The sequence below is a fragment of the Toxoplasma gondii genome, chromosome IX, assembly GCF_000006565.2.
Source record: "Toxoplasma gondii ME49 chromosome IX, whole genome shotgun sequence".
Classification (NCBI taxonomy): Eukaryota; Apicomplexa; class Conoidasida; order Eucoccidiorida; family Sarcocystidae; genus Toxoplasma; species Toxoplasma gondii.
This window is the reverse complement of record NC_031477.1, coordinates 2,035,904-2,056,097: the sequence shown is the minus strand read 5'-3', so window position 1 is coordinate 2,056,097 and position 20,194 is coordinate 2,035,904. Positions and strand designations below refer to the sequence as shown.

The following is a 20,194-nucleotide window of genomic DNA, read 5'->3' as shown; positions in this document are numbered from 1 at the left end:
GACATTCGACACTACAGAAGACATCGTTTCTGTAAGTTTTCTGATTTGTGCCGTCAGCTGTACCGCCCACTGGGGCCCTGGTCATGCGCCACTGCAGCTCACCCAAATCTCGCTTGTGGCGCAAACGTGAACTGCAACGAGCTAGACGATTTCATCACAGAGAGGGGAGCCCCTTGCAGCTTCCAGAATCTTTTATGGTATACCCAAGCGGATTATACCAGCGAAAAGTGGAGGTTTGCTCTCGCTTAGAGAAAACATCTTCTAAAAGCTTGGACTCAACATCCGGTTCACCAAAAAAAAGATCCACACGACGCATAGTGACACAATACTTCTAAGCAGAAAAGCAGTGTACCTTGTTCCGAACAGAGGTATTGAGCGAAGTCTCGCGCCAACCGAGTTGAGAAATACTGCACGAGATATAAAATCATCCAAGAAATGTCTCAATGTTCCCACCAGGCGACCACACATCCGCAGACCGCTTGGCAACAGGAACACCACAGGGACTGAGTCGCCGGCCTCGACTCTAGTGCCGCTTCACTGAAAACGTGGAAAGGATGGAAACAGCAAATTCTACGCGCTCACTTCTCTGCTCACATAATCGGTCTGTACACCGGTCGTCTGTGCCACTACCGGATTGAAACGGCTCGCACGACTTGTTCGAGTCGTAATCCGAATTCGTTTACCTTCCCTCCGTGATGTTTGAAAATTCACTGCGGGCCTGCACGGAGTACGTCCTTTTCTTGGACTTTTTCAGCGTAGACAACCGGAGAAAACCTGAAGTGGATCCAGCACCCTGCTGTTTGTAACGGAGGCTGTTCTCGAAGGAAAAGGCCGTAAACCTAGAAAATGTCTGGACTATCTGGGAATCCGCCTTCCGCTTTCGCTTCCCAGTAGCCTCCCTATTTACCACAGCAAGAAGACAAATCTAGAATGATATTTTTCGGAAGAGTGTCTCCAGCATGTACACCCCCCTATGGCTGCTCAGTGTCACTGCCATCTCTTCCACTTCGCCTCATACGAGTCCGCGGGCACCGCATGCTCCGCAGCACTGGATTGGTGCACAATTCCATGGTGCATGGTCTTCCATAGCATTCTTCACAACTGTACGTGGATACATCTTCTATAGTTGACCAGCAACGTTCTGCAGGGATTCGTGTAGCAATGAATCTTGCGTCTGTCAGGCGTCCCGACCGATAGATATGTCACTGGTCTCGGCTCTTTGACGAATGCTTGCTACGCGACCCCACACGGCCTTTTCAAAGCCGAGAGTGCGGCTGCAGGCCGATCAGTCAGTGTGCCATAGCTCAGACATGCTTTCTGCGAAATGCTGGTGATCCTGTGAAGGTCACACTTTACCTCAGACGGTTCGTTTCCTTGTTTGGCGCCTCCAAGGTCCGCACGGAAACGAAAAAATACCCGATAGGTCGACAATAGGGAACATGCGAGTGCCCCTTAAGACACAGCAGAAACGCGGGATAAGAAAGACAGGCACGGGTGTCTGGTCGTGTCTCGTTACCTTGTAGATCCAAGCGGGTTCGTGAGTGATGGGGTCTTCTCCTTTAGCGAACCAGAGAGGATCATAGTCATCTTCGCCTCGGGGCCGCAGGCGAGCCGCGCTTCTGAAAGACACGAGGGAGAAAGCTTTCAAAAGCAGAGAGTGCAGGACGGGAGGAAAATAAGGAGGCAAGAGTTCCAGACAGTCGCCTGCCCAGAGAGTCCCTTGAAGTGCGGACGTTTTCGTTGAAAGCCGGTCGCAAGAACGCATGTTTGGCAGGATAAATCGATGTTCGACACGATCACGACGCAGCTGTTGGAAAACGGTGGATTTTGCGCCTGCATCTCCGAAGCAACCTCAACCGGCCGTACCTCTGTTTCTCTTCAAGGCGCGTTTTCTCTTCAATCGCTTCTTCCACACGCCCCTCTTCATAGAGCTTCTGATCGGGGCGGAAACGCGAATCGGTGGGAGCCACCACGGCGCCTTTCTCGGGGTTGTACTCGGCGGTAACTTCGTTCAGCTCCATCGTCAGGTATCTGCAAAAACCATAAGGCCGGAGACAAGCCAGATGCACGCACGGGCGTTTGATAGTCACCAGACGGCACACCGGCGTGAAACGCCCTCGGCATGTGTAAGGAGCATTGACAGGCTATCCAGTGTCATACGCGAGATACTCGCGAACCACCAGGATTTATCAGTTGTAGTAATCACTGTGTTTAAGAAGCGATCAACACTTCCGATTGTCATCAAGTTGACTTTCCGATGTCTAAGACGCTCGCACATGCTGCTCACTGAGAAGAGAAAGAAATCCCGCAGTCGCTTGCTACCTGCTGGCTAAGAAAAACCACGAGGAAAGAAGGGTGATGATACATACGGGAGAGACTCACCCAAAGCCGTAATACGCGTCTGAGTGCGCAGGGCGAACCGCTGGCCGCCACACCAACCGCCGGGAGCCTTCCTTTACAGGCACGGTGTCCCAGAATCCTGCAAGGCGGCCCAGGCAGTGGGATACGTCAAGCCCCATGAAAGTGGAGAGAGATGGTGGTGAAGCCGACGGAGAACAGAGGAAACATGCACATGTAGATGCCACCGACTTCACATGTCGAACACCCCCTTCTTCCGCCTCCTCTCCGTATTTCATTCTCGACCAAACAGTGGCATCGAGTCTATCTGCCCTCGTTTGACTTGTGCCTTCTGACTGAGAGGGTACGAATCTCATCTCACAGCATGCACCCGCCTGGACCTCAAGCCTGCGCAATGCCACAGAATGCGTGACCTTAGAAATGGTTCTTCGCCCATCCTGGAGACAAACATTAATGTTGGAGAAGTGCAGCCTCCTCGCCTCTCCGGTCTCCAGCACCGCATCTGGTACTTTGGCTACTTGAGGATACTTCGTATCTGCCGCGGCACTGGAAGAATTCGTGGTCCACCGTTGTACCTTGCCGTTGTCTTTTTCTCACCTTGAATGAGATGCTGGAGTTTGTTATCTGGGCCGTCGGACGGCGGAGGACCCTCAGAGCGCCAGTAGTCCCGCATCGAAGAGCCTGGGACTTGAGGCGGCGCGTTCGGAAGCAACCGACCCTGCTCGTACTCCTCCACATACAATGCATGCGACCAGCTCCCTGAGAGGCGGTACACGGGCCGGCCGGAAGCGGAGAAGACGATCGCCCGAATCATGTGCATCGATTTGTCCAGCCTGTAAAAAAGGCATCACCAGCGAGGGAAGGCGTAAGACACGGATTACTGGCGTCACCACCGCGTCTAATGGCGAAGCACCGCGACTACGCAGATGCCAGCAGTCCTAAGAACTGGGCTGTCTCTGTCTTCGGGGTCACTGTGCTGCGTGTGCCTGGAAAACGGCATGCCAGCAAGGAGCGACAAGTGGAAGGCGGAAAAGAAAACGCGACGCACAAAGAGCACAGGAGGTTCACGTCGAAGATTGCATGCACATGCAGAAAAAAAGGGCAGCATAGGAGCAATCAGTAGATTCCGTACCAGCCTTTGCGGAGGAACTGAACAATGCTGTAGTCGCCCTTCTTCTGGTTTTGAACCAGTGTCGTGCCGTCCCTGAAAGCAGTTCCCAACACCCAAACACGATGCAACTTCTCTACTCACAAAAAGGTCTTTGCAACCAATACTCACACTTGTATATATATATATATATATGAGAGAGAGAGACTGGAAAATATACACGTGAGTCTGTGTGTCCTTTATCCGGACGAGAGCACGACAGACAGTACGCAGGGATATACGCACATAGACGTACATCTAGTGAAAGAGAGACCGAATGACAGAGAGAAATATACATATATATATATCTATATATATATATATATATGCATGCATACATGCATGCGCACAAAGAGGCACGTATATATGCAGATGCGTCCGTATGCATGTGCATCCGTGTGAATATGTTTCTCCTTGTACGCAAGTGGGTTCCCAGCTGATTCATTCGGTTGTCGGCCCTCTGTGACCACCGTCGCTCTGTGTGTGCTTGCTCTCCACCAGTTCTGCTTACACCTCCGCCCAGAGTTTTCCCCAGATGACGTTGTGGACGAGGAGCTTGACGCGGCGATAGGTGTAATGGTCGTCAACTCCTGGAAAGACAACGTGCACCGTGCCGGGCGTCGTTACCTCCAGGGACTTGCCAGTAAACCTGTTGCGCACGACGACGTCGCCCCAGCACAAAAGCCGGTCGTTCGATACATGGTACGCCGTTCGCGGAGGATGGTGCCCCACCTGCAAAAAAAGTCGAAGAAAAACAACTGCCCTCACGGATACACTCGAAGAAAGCTGCCCAAATCCACGCAGGAATGCAAACCCACCAAACAGTCCATAACCATATATATATATATATATATATATATATATATGAGGGAAGGCACGATAAGCAGAAAGAAAAAGCTCGTGTCAGGACAGGCAAATTGTGTACGCGGATATCAGACTCCTTCCTCTGGTATATGTCTGTCTATTCACATTCCTAGATATATATACATATGTACATACATACATAAAAATGTACACACATATTCGTGGGCTTTGTTTAAAAATGGGTTTCTAGGGATCTACATGCCTGAGCATGTGCATGCACCGGTACGCGCCGTTTATACTGAGCCTCCTCAGTCGTGACCAGCGAGAAGAGATTCCAGCAGCAAGCAGACAGTAGAGGAGGTTAGGGGATGGATGAGACAGGCCGAGGTAATTTCAGAAACAGGATCCAGCACTGCGTTGGAGCACAGAGTGAGGAACTCGGGAGAGAAACGCTGGTGCATGCAGTGGTCGAACACTCCCTGGCAGCGACAACCAGATCGGCCAATAAACGAGAAATTCTGCGAGATAACGACGAACCTGCTCTGCTATGAAGTTGTAGCCGCGATGTGTGAATTCGAACGTTTCTCCGAGAAGAGGATTGAACGGTTTGTAGGTTCTGCGGAAGGCAACCACCCAGGGCGAACGCGACGGCACAGAGACAGGCACACGAGCCAGCGATCAAGAAAGTTCAGGCAGCACATAGGAGGCAGGAAACCTAAACGCCACCGAGCCGTACATCGCCGGAGAAAGACGATGAAGGAAAGGAGAGAAGGAAAAGAAATAGCAGGACGCTGAGAGAACGTGAAGCCCCTTCTGACGAAAGCAGTGGGCACAGAGGGTATCGCGGGACTTCTGGAATCCGCGTTTGCGAGGAACATGGCGGAAATGACGCAAACATTTTCTTTCTTCCTCTCCAGAACTATGTTGTCTCTTTGTCCTCTTGTCTTCAACAGTTCCTGTCGCGCTTCCTCTCTCTTCGTCGTCTTCGGTATAAGATGAACCCACCGTAGACGCACTTGGGTGTGCTCTGCGGTTCCTGCGTCGCTTCCTTCTCATTTCTCCGTGTTTTCTCCGTCGTTTCTTCTTGTCTCTTCGGCGGTCCCAACTATTATTCGCAGCTCCTCAGACCTACCTGCCAGTTGCAGAGGCGTAAGGCGTGATCGCAAAGACCGTGACAAGCAGAAGACGGTCGACGGTGTCGGCGAAGACAGGGGCCTGCCCAAGTTCGTAGCGATTCAACGATTAAGTCCACAATGTCTCTTCCGTCGCAAATGCAGAAAGAGGTATACGTATATATATATATATATATATATATACATATACATATGTATATAGGGGAAGGAGGCACTGAGCAATAACCGTCCGCAAACCACGAAGATTCGCAGGCCTCAGCGTGCCACGAATCTGCATGCAGTTTCACCTGGTGAGGCACGTGCATGCATGCAGCCATGCATGCATGCGCGTGAATGTACAAGTATATCTTTGAGAAGGAAATGTGTGGGAAACTTCGATAAAGGCGACTCCTTTGATCTTATTCACTGAGTGAGAAACGTACCGCGTGGACAAGGTCGGCATACTGGAAGTCTTCCAGGAGTCTCTGGAGGAACGAAGTTGGTTCGTTGAAATAGACAGGCATGCTGATGCGGCTCAAGTCCTTGCCGATGCAATCCTTCAAAATGGACCACAGGCCCACCTAAAACCACAATCGCAAGACCCAGAACGATTTTCCTCGTTCACACCGCTATCTGCGCATCACTCTCACATTCTCGCCTTTTTTTTTGCTTCACCCCTAACGTCCTTTCGCCTCAGTTTTCAGCATCCCTCTGCTTCCCATTTGTCTTTAATTTCCAACTACAATTTTTTACCATATCATGTAAAAAATTCAAAAATGCAGTTCGACTTGCCCCGTTCATGCAGTTCGCTTCCAAACTTTCAAGAAACAGAAGAAACGCATGCATCAGATGCCGTTCTCTACCTCTGCTTCTCCTGTTTTCTCGTTGGCCCCTTGACTCCTATCACATGCTTCGTTTGCTTTTTCCTCCTTTGCATCTTTGCTGCTGTTTCGCCTTCTCTCGCTGCGGACCTTGAATTCCGTTCGCGGCTTCGACAGGGCAGTGCGTCTCTGAGGCATGGGGCCTCCCAGGCGCCCGGCTATAGCTTCCAAGAAGTTTAAGACTGGAGGAATGTCGGAGGGGAAGAGTAGGGAGAGAGTGTAGAATGCAGGCGACTTTGCCGGCAACAGTGCATTCGATGGCTGTTCTCCCTGTTTCAGCGTCTGTTCGTCGGTTGGACTGGGAGAGACGGTGGAAGCAGCCGCCGCTGCAGAGCCTGCAAGAAGACCGTCGAAAGCCGGTGGACTGTTGGTCACGGCTGAAACTGGTGGATTTCTACATCCTACAATACAACGGTTATTCCCCAATCAGTTACCGTCTCGGCGCGATGCGTCAGTTATGTTCTAGTGCAACGTTCAAACTTGCAATACCCAAAACGACGCCTGCTCGACCTTCTAACGAAAGAAGCATGTGGTGTACTGCTACCACTGTTATGAACAGCGAAGGAAACGAACTATGCACATACAGGACGGAGCAAGACGGAAAAGGAAGAACAGCCAGTGGCTCGCTCGAGTGGACGAAAACCGTTCACAAACGGTACTAGCACAGACGAGACCGCATTGGGTCCTGGAAACAGGATTTCCGGGGTGTCACTGTATCGAGTGAGAAAGCAGAAAGTACCTCTTTTTTTTCTTCTTCTCTCACCTGGCCCCTCGGGTCGCTCGGGAACAGCAGGCGGCGGTGGAAGATCCTGGGGAGAGCCGTACGCCTGCCAGGATCGAGGAGACACCATCACGCGTTCACAAGAATGCACAGTTCAAGGAAGAGAAGACAGATTTCCTACAGCGGCGCACTGCCAGTCGCTCAAAACCTGAGTTCTACTGAACTTGGGCACGCCGGCCTGCACTACACATGCATGTGGAACACTCTGTCCTTATATAAATATCTGTGACAGATGAAGAAATCTACTTTTTCGTGAAAGATTGTTCTTTTTACGTGTATAACACCACTGTGAAGCAGCCCTTGCAGTTTCCCCGCCACGGCATTGTTGAACTAATCACACGAACATATCTCCAGCGAGTACACAAAGTCCCTACCTTGTTCTTGCACATACGCATATATATATATATATATAGATAGATATAGATATCCATCCATATATGGTGAAGAAAGACACAGGACCGCAGTCATAGGACAACAAACCGACATGTCACAAAATCCTTTTAGGACTGCTTCCTAGCAGAATTTCACCGCATCTGTTCTCGGGGACAAACCTCCTGGTCTTCGCATTCGAAGAACTCGACGTCATCATCATCTTCTTCTCCGGAGCTCGATGACAGTTGGTGATCTGTTTCCAAAGGGCCGCCGGGGCCTCCTCGTGGAGGCGCCCCGCCTTGGGCCAGCGGGGAGACGCCCGCGCCCGGGGCGGCGCCTGGGCCTGCGCCTTGGACTCCATCGGGCAAGGCGCCGAGAGCCAGCATGCGTTGCTGAGTCTGCGTAGACACGGCGCAGAAACAGAACAAGAGGTAAGTAACGATTCCACGATTCCCACACAAATCCTCGAAGAGAGAAGACGAAAAACATCACCACAGCTGACGCGCATCTGCAATCCTCTGTTGACGCTGCATACATTCACGTATCCAACGTCCACACAGGCCCACACACCACTCCAGCCGCGCAATCATCGAGCAATACAAATAAAAATCAGCAGGAATACGGAAGACGCCACCAGACCTATACACATGAAAAGATACGGAGAGATGACCGACGATATGGGATTTCTAGACTGGTAGGTCTCTTCATGCTCCTTGGCGTCCAAGGTTTCATATTTGAAGCTACCTTCTCGAGTTTGTAGTTTTGCTTAGCCATTGACCGAAGGGACTTCTCGAGCTGTCTCCTTTGTGAATTCTCTTCCGCAAGAAGCGCCTCTGTGGTGCTGAAGTGCCTCTCCACGATCATCTGCAAGCTGTCGATTTTCTGCAGCAGAGCGACCAGCTGACGCTTCAGCTCGTGACCCCCAGGGGCGGGGCCGCTGGCGCCTGAAAAAGCACAGAAGGCAGTTTGGGCGAGAAGGAACGTTGACAGGACTGGCTGTGTGACCCAGACGCTGCGGTTTCATTTACCTACCTCTTGAAGTCGAGAACACTACCGCTGTATCTTGTTTGTGGGGTTGCATCACCTTTATCAATTAAAAAGAACATCCCAGATTCCCAAACAATACTCGCTGATCCGTCCACTGATTGAGCATGACATACAAGCAATTCTTTTTGACAGCATACGAAGCATCACAGCGCATGCACCCGTACAGTGTGCATATATCGTGGCCTAGTATACACAAGGACGTACACACCACCCTGTCATGTGACCCAAGACTCTGATATCCACAAGACATACCGGTATATATGTATATATAATATGTATATATCATATATCATATGTATATATATATATATATATCACCATGGTCATCATCACTCGATCGACGAAGACGAGAATAATATGTGTGTAGACATACGAATGGGTTTGGACGAGTGAATATGCACAGCTGTCCAGTGTGCGTTTGGAAAAAGAGAACTGTGGTGAATTCGTGAAAGAGCTGTGGCTGACTTACTGCTGAGAATGGCGCCGAGCTCCTTGAGGGCCCCGGCCTGCAGCGCTCGAATCTCGGCGCTTGTGCTCTGGAGAAGCAGCAAAAGGGCGCAAAGTCCAAAAACACAACCTCCTGAGTCTCCTGTTACACGAGCGGTTGGTAGAGAATAGAGCCACTGACGCAGTTGGGTCGCCTCTGCGAACGCCGGAGAGGCCATGGGTCACCGGCATGTCTCCGCCGAGGCAGCGGAGCACCCCCAAAGTAGTGACTGGAGGCGCATTTGTGGCTCCACGTCTCGCCCGGGATAACGTCTACCTTGCACTCCCCTCCTTTCCAGCGAGGTGCAAGAACGAGAGTGCATGTGCCACAGCGAAGAGTTTCTATTTCCTTCATCTGTCGCCTTCCTTCTCGCGCGTCCAGCTGTCTTCGCTGTTCCGCGAGCGTCGCCTGTATCTTGGCCTCTCTGCGTCGTTCATCGTGCTTCGGAGGAAAGTCCCGCCCCCTCCCCAGTCCACCACCATGCTGTCCACTCTTCACGCGCTGAGCACCGGGCGGTCTCTGAGCTTCCGGCCTCAAGAGACGACTGTATCCTTTCGACAATTTTTCAGAACGGGGCATCCAGCATGGAAATGTCGGCTTACCTGGACATGTTGGCGAGAAGCAATGACATTTTCGAGAAGAAGAACGAGAGGGCTTCCTTCTTTGCCAAGCCACTCGAACGAGGCAGAGCCTGCGCTGCCCAGAGAGTGCAGGGACGGAGACAGCTGCCCGGATGCATTCCCTGCGCCGCCCGTCCCTGCCGCGGCGCCAATCGCGGTCGTGGAGGCCAAGGCAGCTGTCCCCTCCGAAGCGCTCGAGCCAGGCCCGCCGGGGACGGGAGAGCTCGGCGAAGGCGCGGAAGACAAAAGGGACCCTCGAAGCTTGCTGGTGGCATAGGCTGCCGCGTAGTTCATCCCAGAAGCCACCGCTCCGGCGAGCGCTCCAGCCACGCTGCTTGTGGACGACGAAAGAAAAGAAGAAGAGCCACTGGGAGATAATTCTTGCGACCCGGAGTGAGGGAGGAACGGAGCTGCCGAAGGCCGAGACGCAGACGCGACAGAAGACAGCGAAGAAGAGGTCGGCGGCCCTGTCGACTGAGAAGCACTCGGAGACGTCTCATGCCTCGCCGGAGCGTCGGAAGGTCTGGATTCGCTGAAGGCAAATGCACAGGCGAGGACCCTTCTCCACGCATGGACAAATCCTGTGGCGGAGAACAAGGCCACAATACGAAACGTGAAGTGCCATCCCCACCAGCGAGAGAAAGCGAGAATTTCATGACACGAGTGTCCAGCTTGTCTCTCGCTTGCTTGAGTCCCATGTCTTCCTCGGTTTCCTCTTACCATCCCGCGCGCAATCTCCCAACCCATTCGGAGACTTTTGGCCTGTCTTCTTCATAAACATCCTACCGTCTTCTCTTTTAGGTCTCTTTGCTTCCTCTGTCTCTCCCTTCGAATTTCTGTCCACGACCCCCACGGGGCTTTCTGGGTCTTCTCCCTCTGCCTTCGGACCACGGGAAGCCGTCCGGCTTCATCCCTCCTTAATGCTCTCTCGTTCCTGAGGCTCCTCTTCTCTCTCGCGTTTGCCTCTCGATTCCCCCAAATGCATGTATGCATACTCAAGAAGTTCGTCACGTGGTGAAGAGAAGAGACTCACCCTGCGCCAGCTCGGTGTCGTTCTCCCGGCGGTCCAGAGGGAGTCCGGTCGGGAGCGCCTTGAGCACCCGTCTGGGGACCCAGGGAAGAACGCTGACCGCCTTTCTCAGAGAAGGAAGACAAGGAGGCGAGAGGAAGAGCGGGGTGGCGTGTACAGTTCAGGAGAGCGCGCTGCGCCTGCTTGAACGCGGCGTACCACAGCTGTTTCTCCTCTAGCGACTCCGTTCGCAGATACAGAGTCTGCTGGTCCACGACCTCCACTTCGAACCGCACAGGGTCGTCTGAGAAACCAGAGTCAGAGCGACGACCACGCAAAAGAGAATGCGGGAGGGGTGAGGAAACGACTGTCACAGAGCGAGAAAGCAACGTGGAAAAGCGAGGCTCGGCGACGCAAACTCGACATCATGGCTGAGCAAACTGGGTCGAGAAAGAGTGCCGCTGAGAGACGGTAGAAAGTTCGAAAGCGTGTGTAGAATCGACAGAAGAAGAGAAAACAACCAAGCAGAGAAAGGAGACGCCAAAGCAGAAAAAAAGACCAAGCATGAAAGACAGACACTGCGTTGCCTTCGAAGCCTTAGACTGCAGGTCGAGAGAAGAGATTCGGCCTTCCGATCACTTCCCTTTCGCAAGAGGTCAGCAGCTCCACCCTTCGCGTAAACCGGGTCCTGACGGCATCTGCTGACTTACAAGGACAGAGGCGAATGACGCACTGGTTGAGCATGAAAACTTCTTTCGGCGGGGCGCCTTTCTGTACAGAATACTTGAAGAGTCCGGGCATCACGTAGAAGTACCTGGGCCGCCAGCTCGACACGAGGTTGGTCCACTTCTGCAGCCAGCCCTGTTGAATGACGCTATTCAAAAACTTGGACGAAGAATGCGGCGCGCCAGCGTAGTAAGCAGCCGTCCCACTCCGCCCAAGCTGGCCGCCTGGATGCGCTTGTCGATGCGACTTGATCCCCTCCTTCCCCGCGCCCGCCAGAGCGCGCCGCGAGGCAAGCGTCTCAGGTCGAGGAGCGCCTGGCTGCTTGGGCCGCGTGCGAGGCCCGGCAGCCGGACTCTGGCGCAGTCGAGCGTCAGCAAGAAAGGCAGACGTCAGGGGAGTGGAGGACGCATCCGGCGACGGAGGGACTGCAGCCGCAGCTGACGGAGAGAGCGACGAAGACGCACTCTCAGCAGAGGCAGCGGGAGAGTCGGGACGCGCCCCAGATGCAGAAGGCGCCCCAGATGCAGAAGGCGCCCCAGATGCGGAAGGCGCCCCAGATGCAGACGGCGAGGCCAAACGCCCCGGAGACGCGGAGCGCGAAGACGACGCAGGCGGAGAAGGAACAAGCGAGCTCGCGCCTCCAAAGTGAGAAGAATACGGAGAAAGGGAGGGATTCTGAGGACGCCAAAGCGCCGATTGCTGAGTCAAATCAGGTAGAAAACATTCCTGTTACGTATGCGGGCAAAGGCTGTCACAGGGATTGAAAAGAACCCAAAAAGAAGGCCCGTGGATTCAAATGTTTACAGGAGCGGTACATTAAAAAAACCGTGCGGGAAAGATGAGTTGCGGAAGAAAATGGGGATGAACGCTAAAAGCGTATTCTTGCTCCAGTTCGTGTCTCACGCGAAATACATAAAGATGTCGTCACCAACAATGGTCACCATTCTCCTCATGCTCTTGAACGCCTTTGTATAGACGGAAATGACACAACGCAGACAATCATGGGCACTCGTCCGAGAGACAACTGTAAAACAACAAAATGCCTACAGGTGTACATATTTTGCTCAGGGCGATCTGACCTGCAGGCAAGTCCACGGTGACAAAGAATCGGACAGTTCATCGTGGACGCGCAACGAAATATATATATATATATATGTGAGAGAGTTACAGTCGGAGCAGTCAGTGTTTGCGCATCTGCTGTGGCTTGTCACTTGCGTCCAGTTGTGTTCTTACCTGTCTTCTGGGAGGGTCTCTTTTGCTGCCTGCTGCATGGGAGGTGAGCGTTTTGTGGCTTTCGTCTTGGAGATCCTGCTCGGCTTGTTTTCCGGTGTCTTTGTCTTTCCTGGAGTCCGGCGCCGCTTCTTTGTCATCTGCCTGAGGTGAGACGCGAGATCTTGCAGAGCGAGGAGCGGCAGAAGTAGGCGACCCTGGAGACGGCGGGCCAGGTACGGAAGCGGATGCGCGGCGAGATGAACTTTCGGAGCCTTCAGGCGAGGGAGACGCCAGCGGTCTCACCCTCGCTCCGGCACCACTCTCAGGACTCATCATTGTCAAGTTTCTCGAGAAAGCCCCGAAGAACCAATTCCCTCTTCCCTGACGCTTTGTCCCAGTTCGAGACTCTATGGCTGCTGCACAGAGGCAGCGTCCTCGAGAACTTGTCTCAAAGTAGACAAGGGGGAAAGGCGTGAAAGCAAGCCCAAACAAATCGAGTCAGGGCCGCTCGAACAAACGCTGTAAAAAGCTGAGCAAATCTGGTCTCGCGGAAAACTGGAAAGGTTGAAGAAAATGAAGAAACCGTCCCTTCGGGCAGTTTGTATCATTCCTCCATCGGGGCGAGGCGCTCGAAACTTGCAACCGAACCGTTGCGAATGCAAAGCCCCCCTGCAACCAACGGCGTTCTGGCACCTGGGACCGTGAACATACGCTTGAAGAAGGAAAATGCAACGGAGAAAAGCAGCTGCACCTGTCCAAGTTGGCAGCTCAACACAGAGGTACATAAGAACATGCTTTTGTGCATCTAGTGTGTCCTGTCGCGCGCCACGAACCTACGAGGATCTCACACACCCCTAAATAACCTGCGAAACGCGCGTTTTCCAGTATCTGCACAGCTAGTGTTTTTCTTGAGAAATCAGGCACAACCCTTTTGCAACTCTGCCGTTGGAAATCGCTGGAGACAAAGCCGCCCGACGCTGAAACGGGCACGGGGAAGAAACTGTGAAAGTGGAAAGGGCTCCGCTGTCAAAGGGAGTGAGAGCTCGTGCATATGCCTTTTTGAAAAAAGGATGTGTACTTTGGTGGGACGGGATGGAGGGTAAAGACGCAGCGCTGGGAAGACAAAGTCGGAAGGTGGAGGCAGGTGACTTTCTTACTGAAACTTAGAAGCACAGAGTCAGGGAATTTGCAGACGGCGGAGAAACAAAAAGCGACAAGCAGCTGTCTAGAGACGACCCGAAAATATATTTAGCATCATCAGCCGGTCGGTGCGTAGAAAAAGAATGGGCGAAAATGTGCAGGCAGTTGACCTTCTCTAGCAACCCTGTCATTCTTTTCCATATCGTGGCATGCGCCGAGAGACTAGCCGTCCCTCTGGGCGCTCAGACGGCCTCCAGAGCAGACAACGGCGTTCGGTTGTTTTGTTTCTCGCAAGAAACGCTGAAAATGCACGACGCAAGCTTTAAAGTTTCGGAGCGTCAAGAGCGAACAGATAGGATAGCTTGTCCATGGAACAGAGGTCCCAGGAACAAGCAAGCGTACCCTGGATAGTGACGGCGCGGAAAACGAAGCTTTCTTATAATTTGTTTTCCCTATCCGGTTCCCAGCGAGGCAAATAATTCGCATGCGACTTTTTTTGTTCTGACAAGATCGTCTGTTTGGTGCTATTCTCGAAGCGCAAGACTGGGAGTTCCTCCTCGTTACCGTCCTTGTCTCACAAACAAGAAAAGGGCAGCCTCCTTCTCTGCTGACTGTCATCTTAGTTAGGTCATTGTCAACACCGGTGTTCTCCGGTAGTCTGGGCTTCAGAAAGACTGGCATTCGATGATCTAATTATTCACAATGGTAGAAGCACAATGCATCATGGATCCATTGGAGGAGGGCAACCGACAAGGGGCTTGTCTGTTTCTTGAACTAGAGTCAGGCCCGTCCTTTGGTACTTTCAGATGTACGATCGGTGCCCATTGGTAATACAGAAAGGCACACTTCCTCCGGAACAGACTTCCACCTGCACAGAACACTTTCCACGAGCTCCTCTGAGACACCGGTATGGGGCACAGTCGGCCGGAATGCTTCAAATGCATCTGCGCGCAAAAATTGGGGGGTTATTCGGGCGCACAGAACACCGTACCACCCACCGTACGTTTGTGTGTCAAAAATGGGCTCGTCACCGTTGTAGAAATCAGCTGAAGTATGACTCAGGCGAATGGTTGTTTGTCACAAGCTCAGCAGCGAAAGAAGGCGAGTGTGTTCTGTCCGATGGGGACTTTCATCAGGGCGACTTAGAATCTGAAAGAAGACAAGTATCTTCCTTAGAGAACGCTTCATAAAAGTCCACTGGAAAGGCGTGCGGCATGAGTCCGTGATGCTGTGGAAGAAAATGTGAAGTGCGTCTTCTTTTGGGAACAGCAGGTTGAGCAGTTTTTTCCAATCTCAGAAATACTTCCATGTGTCTTCGAGAGAAGCTGGTCAAACCCGTCAATGACGACTAGCTTCTGTTTTATAAGAAACACTCAGAGGTTTTTACTTCTGCATCAAGCGGTTCTCATGCTGTTGTGTTTGGGCACTGTGCCAAGTAACCAGCACCATCGAGAAGCAAAATTCTCTCTTGAGTCTGTTTTTTGCACACAAAGCGGCATTCACAGATTCTTTAATGCGTTCGAAGGCATATAGAGCCCTTCACAATGTTTCGACTTTGAAAACTACTGTTCTACTAGACTGCTTCAAACATAATTAGCTTCGCGAAGATGCGCAGAAGGGACCATTCGATTGTTGACCACAGCAAGGCATAGACACATATCGGTACCTCTCTAAATGAATGCTTTGACATATTTCTACGTACAGGTACGCATCTGGAACTGTATTCTGGCACCTATGTTGTGCATGTCATCCTGCTTGACCTGTTCTGGCTTCAACAATGGAAAAGTATTTCCTGATTCCAAACCATTCTTGTTTCTTCTCCGTTCATTGTCGCGGTAGTGCTGAAACCCGGCTTGCCAGGCAGCAGACCGGTCGCTACAAAAACAACCTGTTTCCTTCTCTTGAGAGTCTTGCCATATGCGATACGTATCCTAGCGATGATCACTCCCCCATTCCACTTATTCACCGAAGCAGAGCTGAAATTTTCCAGTTTCCAGCGAGATGGCATCTTTACGCATGAGTGTTGACCGTGCACAGCGACCAGTGCGACCATGTCAGGGGTTCTCATTCTTTTGGCTATACACATCAGCCTTTTCTATTTTTGTAAGCAGCCTTCTTTCCTGCACTGCGCCTGTTCTCTGATAGGGTTGCATGACTTTAGGCCGCAGGCGCATGCACGAGAAGACAGCTGAGCATGGCGTTTTTTGCACACCGTGGAGAATGAAATTGAAAATTAAAGTAGCCTTGCAGAAAGCGATGTGTTGGTAACTGGTTTCCCACGCGGGCTCCCGAGGCAAAAATGGCAAAGCAAAGACGAAACGCTAAAACACAAGCAACCAGCCATGAGCCAAGTCCGACCTCCCTACGAGAACAGCACGGCCTTGAAGACTCCCGTTTGCCGTATTTTCGCGCTCGCCACACACATCATGGGACTGTTTTGGAGTAACTGTTGCGACGAAAGGAGGGGCCCGATACCACCGCCCTTTTCGCAGAGGCAAAGATTCATTTCGTTTATGTATGCAGCAGACACTCGCACATGTATTCCATCACGCGGTGTCTTGTTGGGCTGGTCGTCTCTCCCGTCGCATGCCGGCGCAGCAGCGTTCTCCAGGAAACGACAACGGACGACAGAACTCTGCGTACCGAGTTATAACGCGCAAAACACACAGATCCCTTAAAGCCTGTGGTTGCATTGCCGCGTCTCGTAGCCTCGATCTTCGCTTTCTCTCACTGCATTGTGTTTTTGCCTGCTCACACCGAGCGCGTTTACGCTGTTGTCTGTCCTCGCGCGATACTAGGTGCCTTGTTTCCTTTTGTACACCCGCCCGACCTGCTTTTGCACCCTATCTCTTCTTAGATATACTCTCTGCTTTAGTTCGCCCTCTCTCTGCGGATTTTCAGAGCTTCCGCCACCCGTCTTTTCTCTTCGTTTTCCGGCCAAGAGAGGCCATTCAATGTCTCTGCTGGACTCCGTTTTTATTCCCTCGCCTCACGCACAGACGCATGCCTCCACTTAGGTATACATATTTCATTCCCTGGGTCCTCTGCCTCCTCACTCTTCTTGTGCCATCTTGCGTTTCCCTAGCAAGCGAGGGCCACAAAGCCTGCATGTTCGATGATTTCGGCTGCTTCTTCTAGGTCCTTTAGCGCAGCGTCCAGCTGTTCCTCTGCAGGGTAGGGGGCAACACACAGAAACAGCAGAACACCGATTTGTATGTTCGCTTCGCACCTTCACTAACGAAGATCTGTGTCCATGTTTCCTTTGATCTGCTTCTAGCGTCAAGAGGTAGGCAAAAAACTCTGTCTGTGGAGGTTCGAACCGAGTAACCGCCACCGGTGTCACGATTTAGAGGATTTCCACGTGGAAGGAGAACGCCGGAGTCTCTACGTTGAGGGAAAGTGAGCCAAATATTCTCGCGAATTGACAGGATGTTGTCGATCGTTCGAGAAAACGGAGGGAACGGCCACCCGAATGCAGCAGGAATCTGACGAAAACGGGTCTCCGCCCGTCGCGACTCTCGCGGGAAACGAAGTCAAAGGAACAGAAACACAGCACCTTCCTCCTTTCTGAATGCTGAACGTCGTTTGCTAGCTCGTAACCTCCTCGAATCTGTTGAATCTGAAACCTCACTCTCGCGAGACGCTCCACGGTCCCGAATCGAGCAAACACAGAAACGCGCCTGCTCCTAACTTGTGTATTTTTCATACCCGTGCATCCACGGCTTCGGCACTGAACCTCGGCCTTCACCGTCGCTTTCGGCGCGCGTTTCGCCCCTCCGCCTTGCGTCAAAAGAACGAGAATGATCTCGCGCTGGACAGGGTCCTCGATGTGGCTGTAATCCGCCAAAAGCTTCTGCTCCTCATCTGCATGAGTCGGGACCGGTCAAGAACCAAGACAAGTCAGACAAAGGAGAAAGTACCCCTGCTTTGCCCCCGCGCTCTTTGCCTCAAAACATATCCCGACAACGCTTAAAACAGTAGAAACGACGCATCTGGAAGTTGCTCGAGGAGAAAAAACACTGTCTCCATGCCGATTGTGACCTCTCGCGTTCGCTCGCGATGTCGTCTTGTTTACACAAATCGCCAGGAATGCTTGTCAAGTTCCATGCATCTCTACCTCGTTCACTGCGTACTTAGGGTCCCAACTTCATTCCTGCCCAGTGCCGGTGTGCAGTGTCTCGCGGAACAATCTCAGCAACAATGAATGGATTTACCTTTTCTCACGCCCACTCACATTGGCTACGTTCTACGCGTATCCCCCGTTCGAGCCCAGCTTCTCCCCGTCACCAAGGAGGAGAAAGACCAGCACAGTCCCTTCATGAAAACGCATCTTTTACGCTTCTCGCGACTCTTTGGCTCCTCTGTCGCGAGGATTCTTCTCTTCTGGATCCTTCGTCGCCAGTTCTTTCCTCCACTCAAACCGGCGCCGCCTTCCACCGATCCCACTAGGTCTCTCGCCCCTCCTAAGGTCATGGTGCGTTGCCACAGACGCCTGTCCCTCTGCTCTCTCGACTCCTACCAGGCGACAGATTTGCGGGAGCCGCGGGGTCGGCCTCTGTCGGCTTCAGGTCTTCCGTCTTGACCTTTTTCAAGCCGCGCTCTGCCTCCTGCTTCGGCGGCTCGTCCTCCTGGGGCCGGAGAGTGCCGCGTCTCGCCGCGAAAGTGGCGGCTGCATGCGCGACAGCTGCAGGGTGGAGGAGAACGAATTCGGCGGGATCTTTGATGGGGGCGCAGGCGGAGGCCGAGAGAGAAACTTCACCCTTCAAGTCCATCGAGACGCCTGCAGCGATTCGAACGAGAGAACCGACCTCGAGAAACCGTCGCCTCCCACCCAGAACCTCGACAGCTCTCTGGTTCCCTTGTCCATCGGCCTCGTCCGCGCCGCATCGGCCATCGACCTCAGGCAGGACTACCCCCGCAGCTTCTTCCTCGTGGATCCCCCACCATGGTTTGCCGTCGACCATGTCGTACTCGACCTCGATTTCGCCTGTGCCGTCCGCCAGCTTGAAGCGGACCAGCGATGCAAGCTTCTCGCACCCTGGAGGCGCCACCCAGCCTCGGAGACCCACCAGACCGACGTCGTTACCGTGAAGTCTGAAGGCCTGAGTGCTCTCGCCGCCCGCGCGCATCTCCTTCGCTGCACTCTGAAGCATCCCGACAGTGACGTAGACCAGGCCCTCTGCGCCGGAGGCAGAGGTACCCTGGAAGGAGGAAGAGGCGGCTGAGCGACTTTGCTTCGGCGCCTGCTGCGAGGAGAAGAGAGAAGGGGAGGCGAAGTCTTCGAACGGCTGGGAGCCGAAACCGGCACCACTTGAGCGTCGAAGCCCCGCTTCCGAGCCGCCGGCAGGGCCGCCGAAGTCGCCGCCGAACGGGGAAGAAAAGAAACTCGAAGAGTCGTCAAAGAACGCCATCGTGGGGAGAGACGGAGACGGCTGGCGAAGGCCACAGAAGAGACGGGAGCGCGGGCAGAAAGGAGAGAAGCGCGGGGAGACACAGGTCAGAAAAGATGGGGGGCGGGGGCTGAGAAACACCGTGAGAAATACGACAGAGACAGAGGGGGAGGAAATGTCAGGTGAAACAGGCAGACAGAGAGAGGCTGGAGAGAAAGGAGGGGGTGGAACGGGGAGGGACGCGCACACAGAGACGAGAAAAACCGGAAGACACGCAAAGAAAGACGTTGCGTTCTCGTTGGAGCTTCCGAGAGGATGAGGAGAGTGCGAAAAATAAAACAGGTCAGAGGCGAAGAACTCTTGAGAGTTTGATTCCGACTCTGTGAGCTGCCGGAAACATGCAACTGGCAGACAGAGGTAAGCGAAGAAGAATGAGAGCGTCCGCGTTCCCCGAAAGTGAACATTCACTACTCCCTCGTCTGTTCCTTTTTTCCACGGCAGCCCGCAGTCAGAAACGAGAGAAGAATGGACTGTCGCGGAGTCTGGAAGCGGACGCACACTGAGACAGGAAGACAACGCGGATGAGACGCCGAGCTGTGTGTGCGACCGACGGGGACGCGACTGGGAAAAAGGCGGAGAACCAAACTCGAGAGCGCGTTCTTCGAAAGAATTTGTTCCGACAAAGAGAACAAAAAACGAAAACGCAAGAAGGAGACGGGAAGACAGTGCCAGTTCTTCTGGCAGCGGGAGAGAGGGGAGGATGGCCCGGATTTGAGGGAGAAACCGGCTTTCTCCTTAGTTTTTTCGTTTTTTTTCACACCACATGAGCACCAGGAAAGCGACGGACCTTGCCGCAGTGCATGTGTGTTCGAGGAAGGAACGCAAACGCGAAAGAAACAAACAGGCACGAGAAAAGAAGAAATTCCGGTGAGAATGGCTGCCAGAACCTGCGCGCCTTCGAGCGACATGGAAAGAGGCTTGGAGCGACAGAGGACACAACTGTGTGCAAGATCACCTGCCTTTGTGTGCATGCGCGCGGCTGTTCGCAAGAGAAAAACAGACTTCGTTAAAACGGAAACACCGACCCGAGGGGAGTCGACAGACGCCT

The 20,194-nt window shown here is 52.9% G+C and overlaps 2 protein-coding genes across 2 annotated transcripts; both read right to left on the bottom strand.

Annotated features, from left to right (window-relative positions):
• Positions 1 to 181: 181 nt before the first annotated feature.
• On the bottom strand, positions 182 to 13,802 carry TGME49_264760 (Oxysterol-binding protein). The gene is made up of 19 exons (XM_018781378.1): positions 12,578 to 13,802; positions 11,329 to 12,043; positions 10,643 to 10,922; positions 9,592 to 10,141; positions 8,972 to 9,038; positions 8,200 to 8,399; positions 7,635 to 7,853; positions 7,066 to 7,129; positions 6,393 to 6,637; positions 5,865 to 6,002; positions 5,442 to 5,524; positions 4,847 to 4,925; positions 4,017 to 4,237; positions 3,491 to 3,562; positions 2,956 to 3,191; positions 2,383 to 2,479; positions 1,867 to 2,031; positions 1,517 to 1,619; positions 182 to 899 (listed from the first exon to the last, which is right to left on the bottom strand). The coding sequence occupies exons 1-19, from the start codon at positions 12,890 to 12,892 to the stop codon at positions 840 to 842; spliced, it is 3,909 nt and encodes a 1,302-aa protein (XP_018636323.1). The 5' UTR covers positions 12,893 to 13,802; the 3' UTR covers positions 182 to 839.
• Positions 13,803 to 15,841: 2,039 nt separating this feature from the next.
• On the bottom strand, positions 15,842 to 19,978 carry TGME49_264770 (hypothetical protein). The gene is made up of 3 exons (XM_002368565.2): positions 18,216 to 19,978; positions 17,405 to 17,560; positions 15,842 to 16,863 (listed from the first exon to the last, which is right to left on the bottom strand). The coding sequence occupies exons 1-3, from the start codon at positions 19,105 to 19,107 to the stop codon at positions 16,778 to 16,780; spliced, it is 1,134 nt and encodes a 377-aa protein (XP_002368606.1). The 5' UTR covers positions 19,108 to 19,978; the 3' UTR covers positions 15,842 to 16,777.
• Between the last annotated feature and the right edge of the window lie 216 nt (positions 19,979 to 20,194).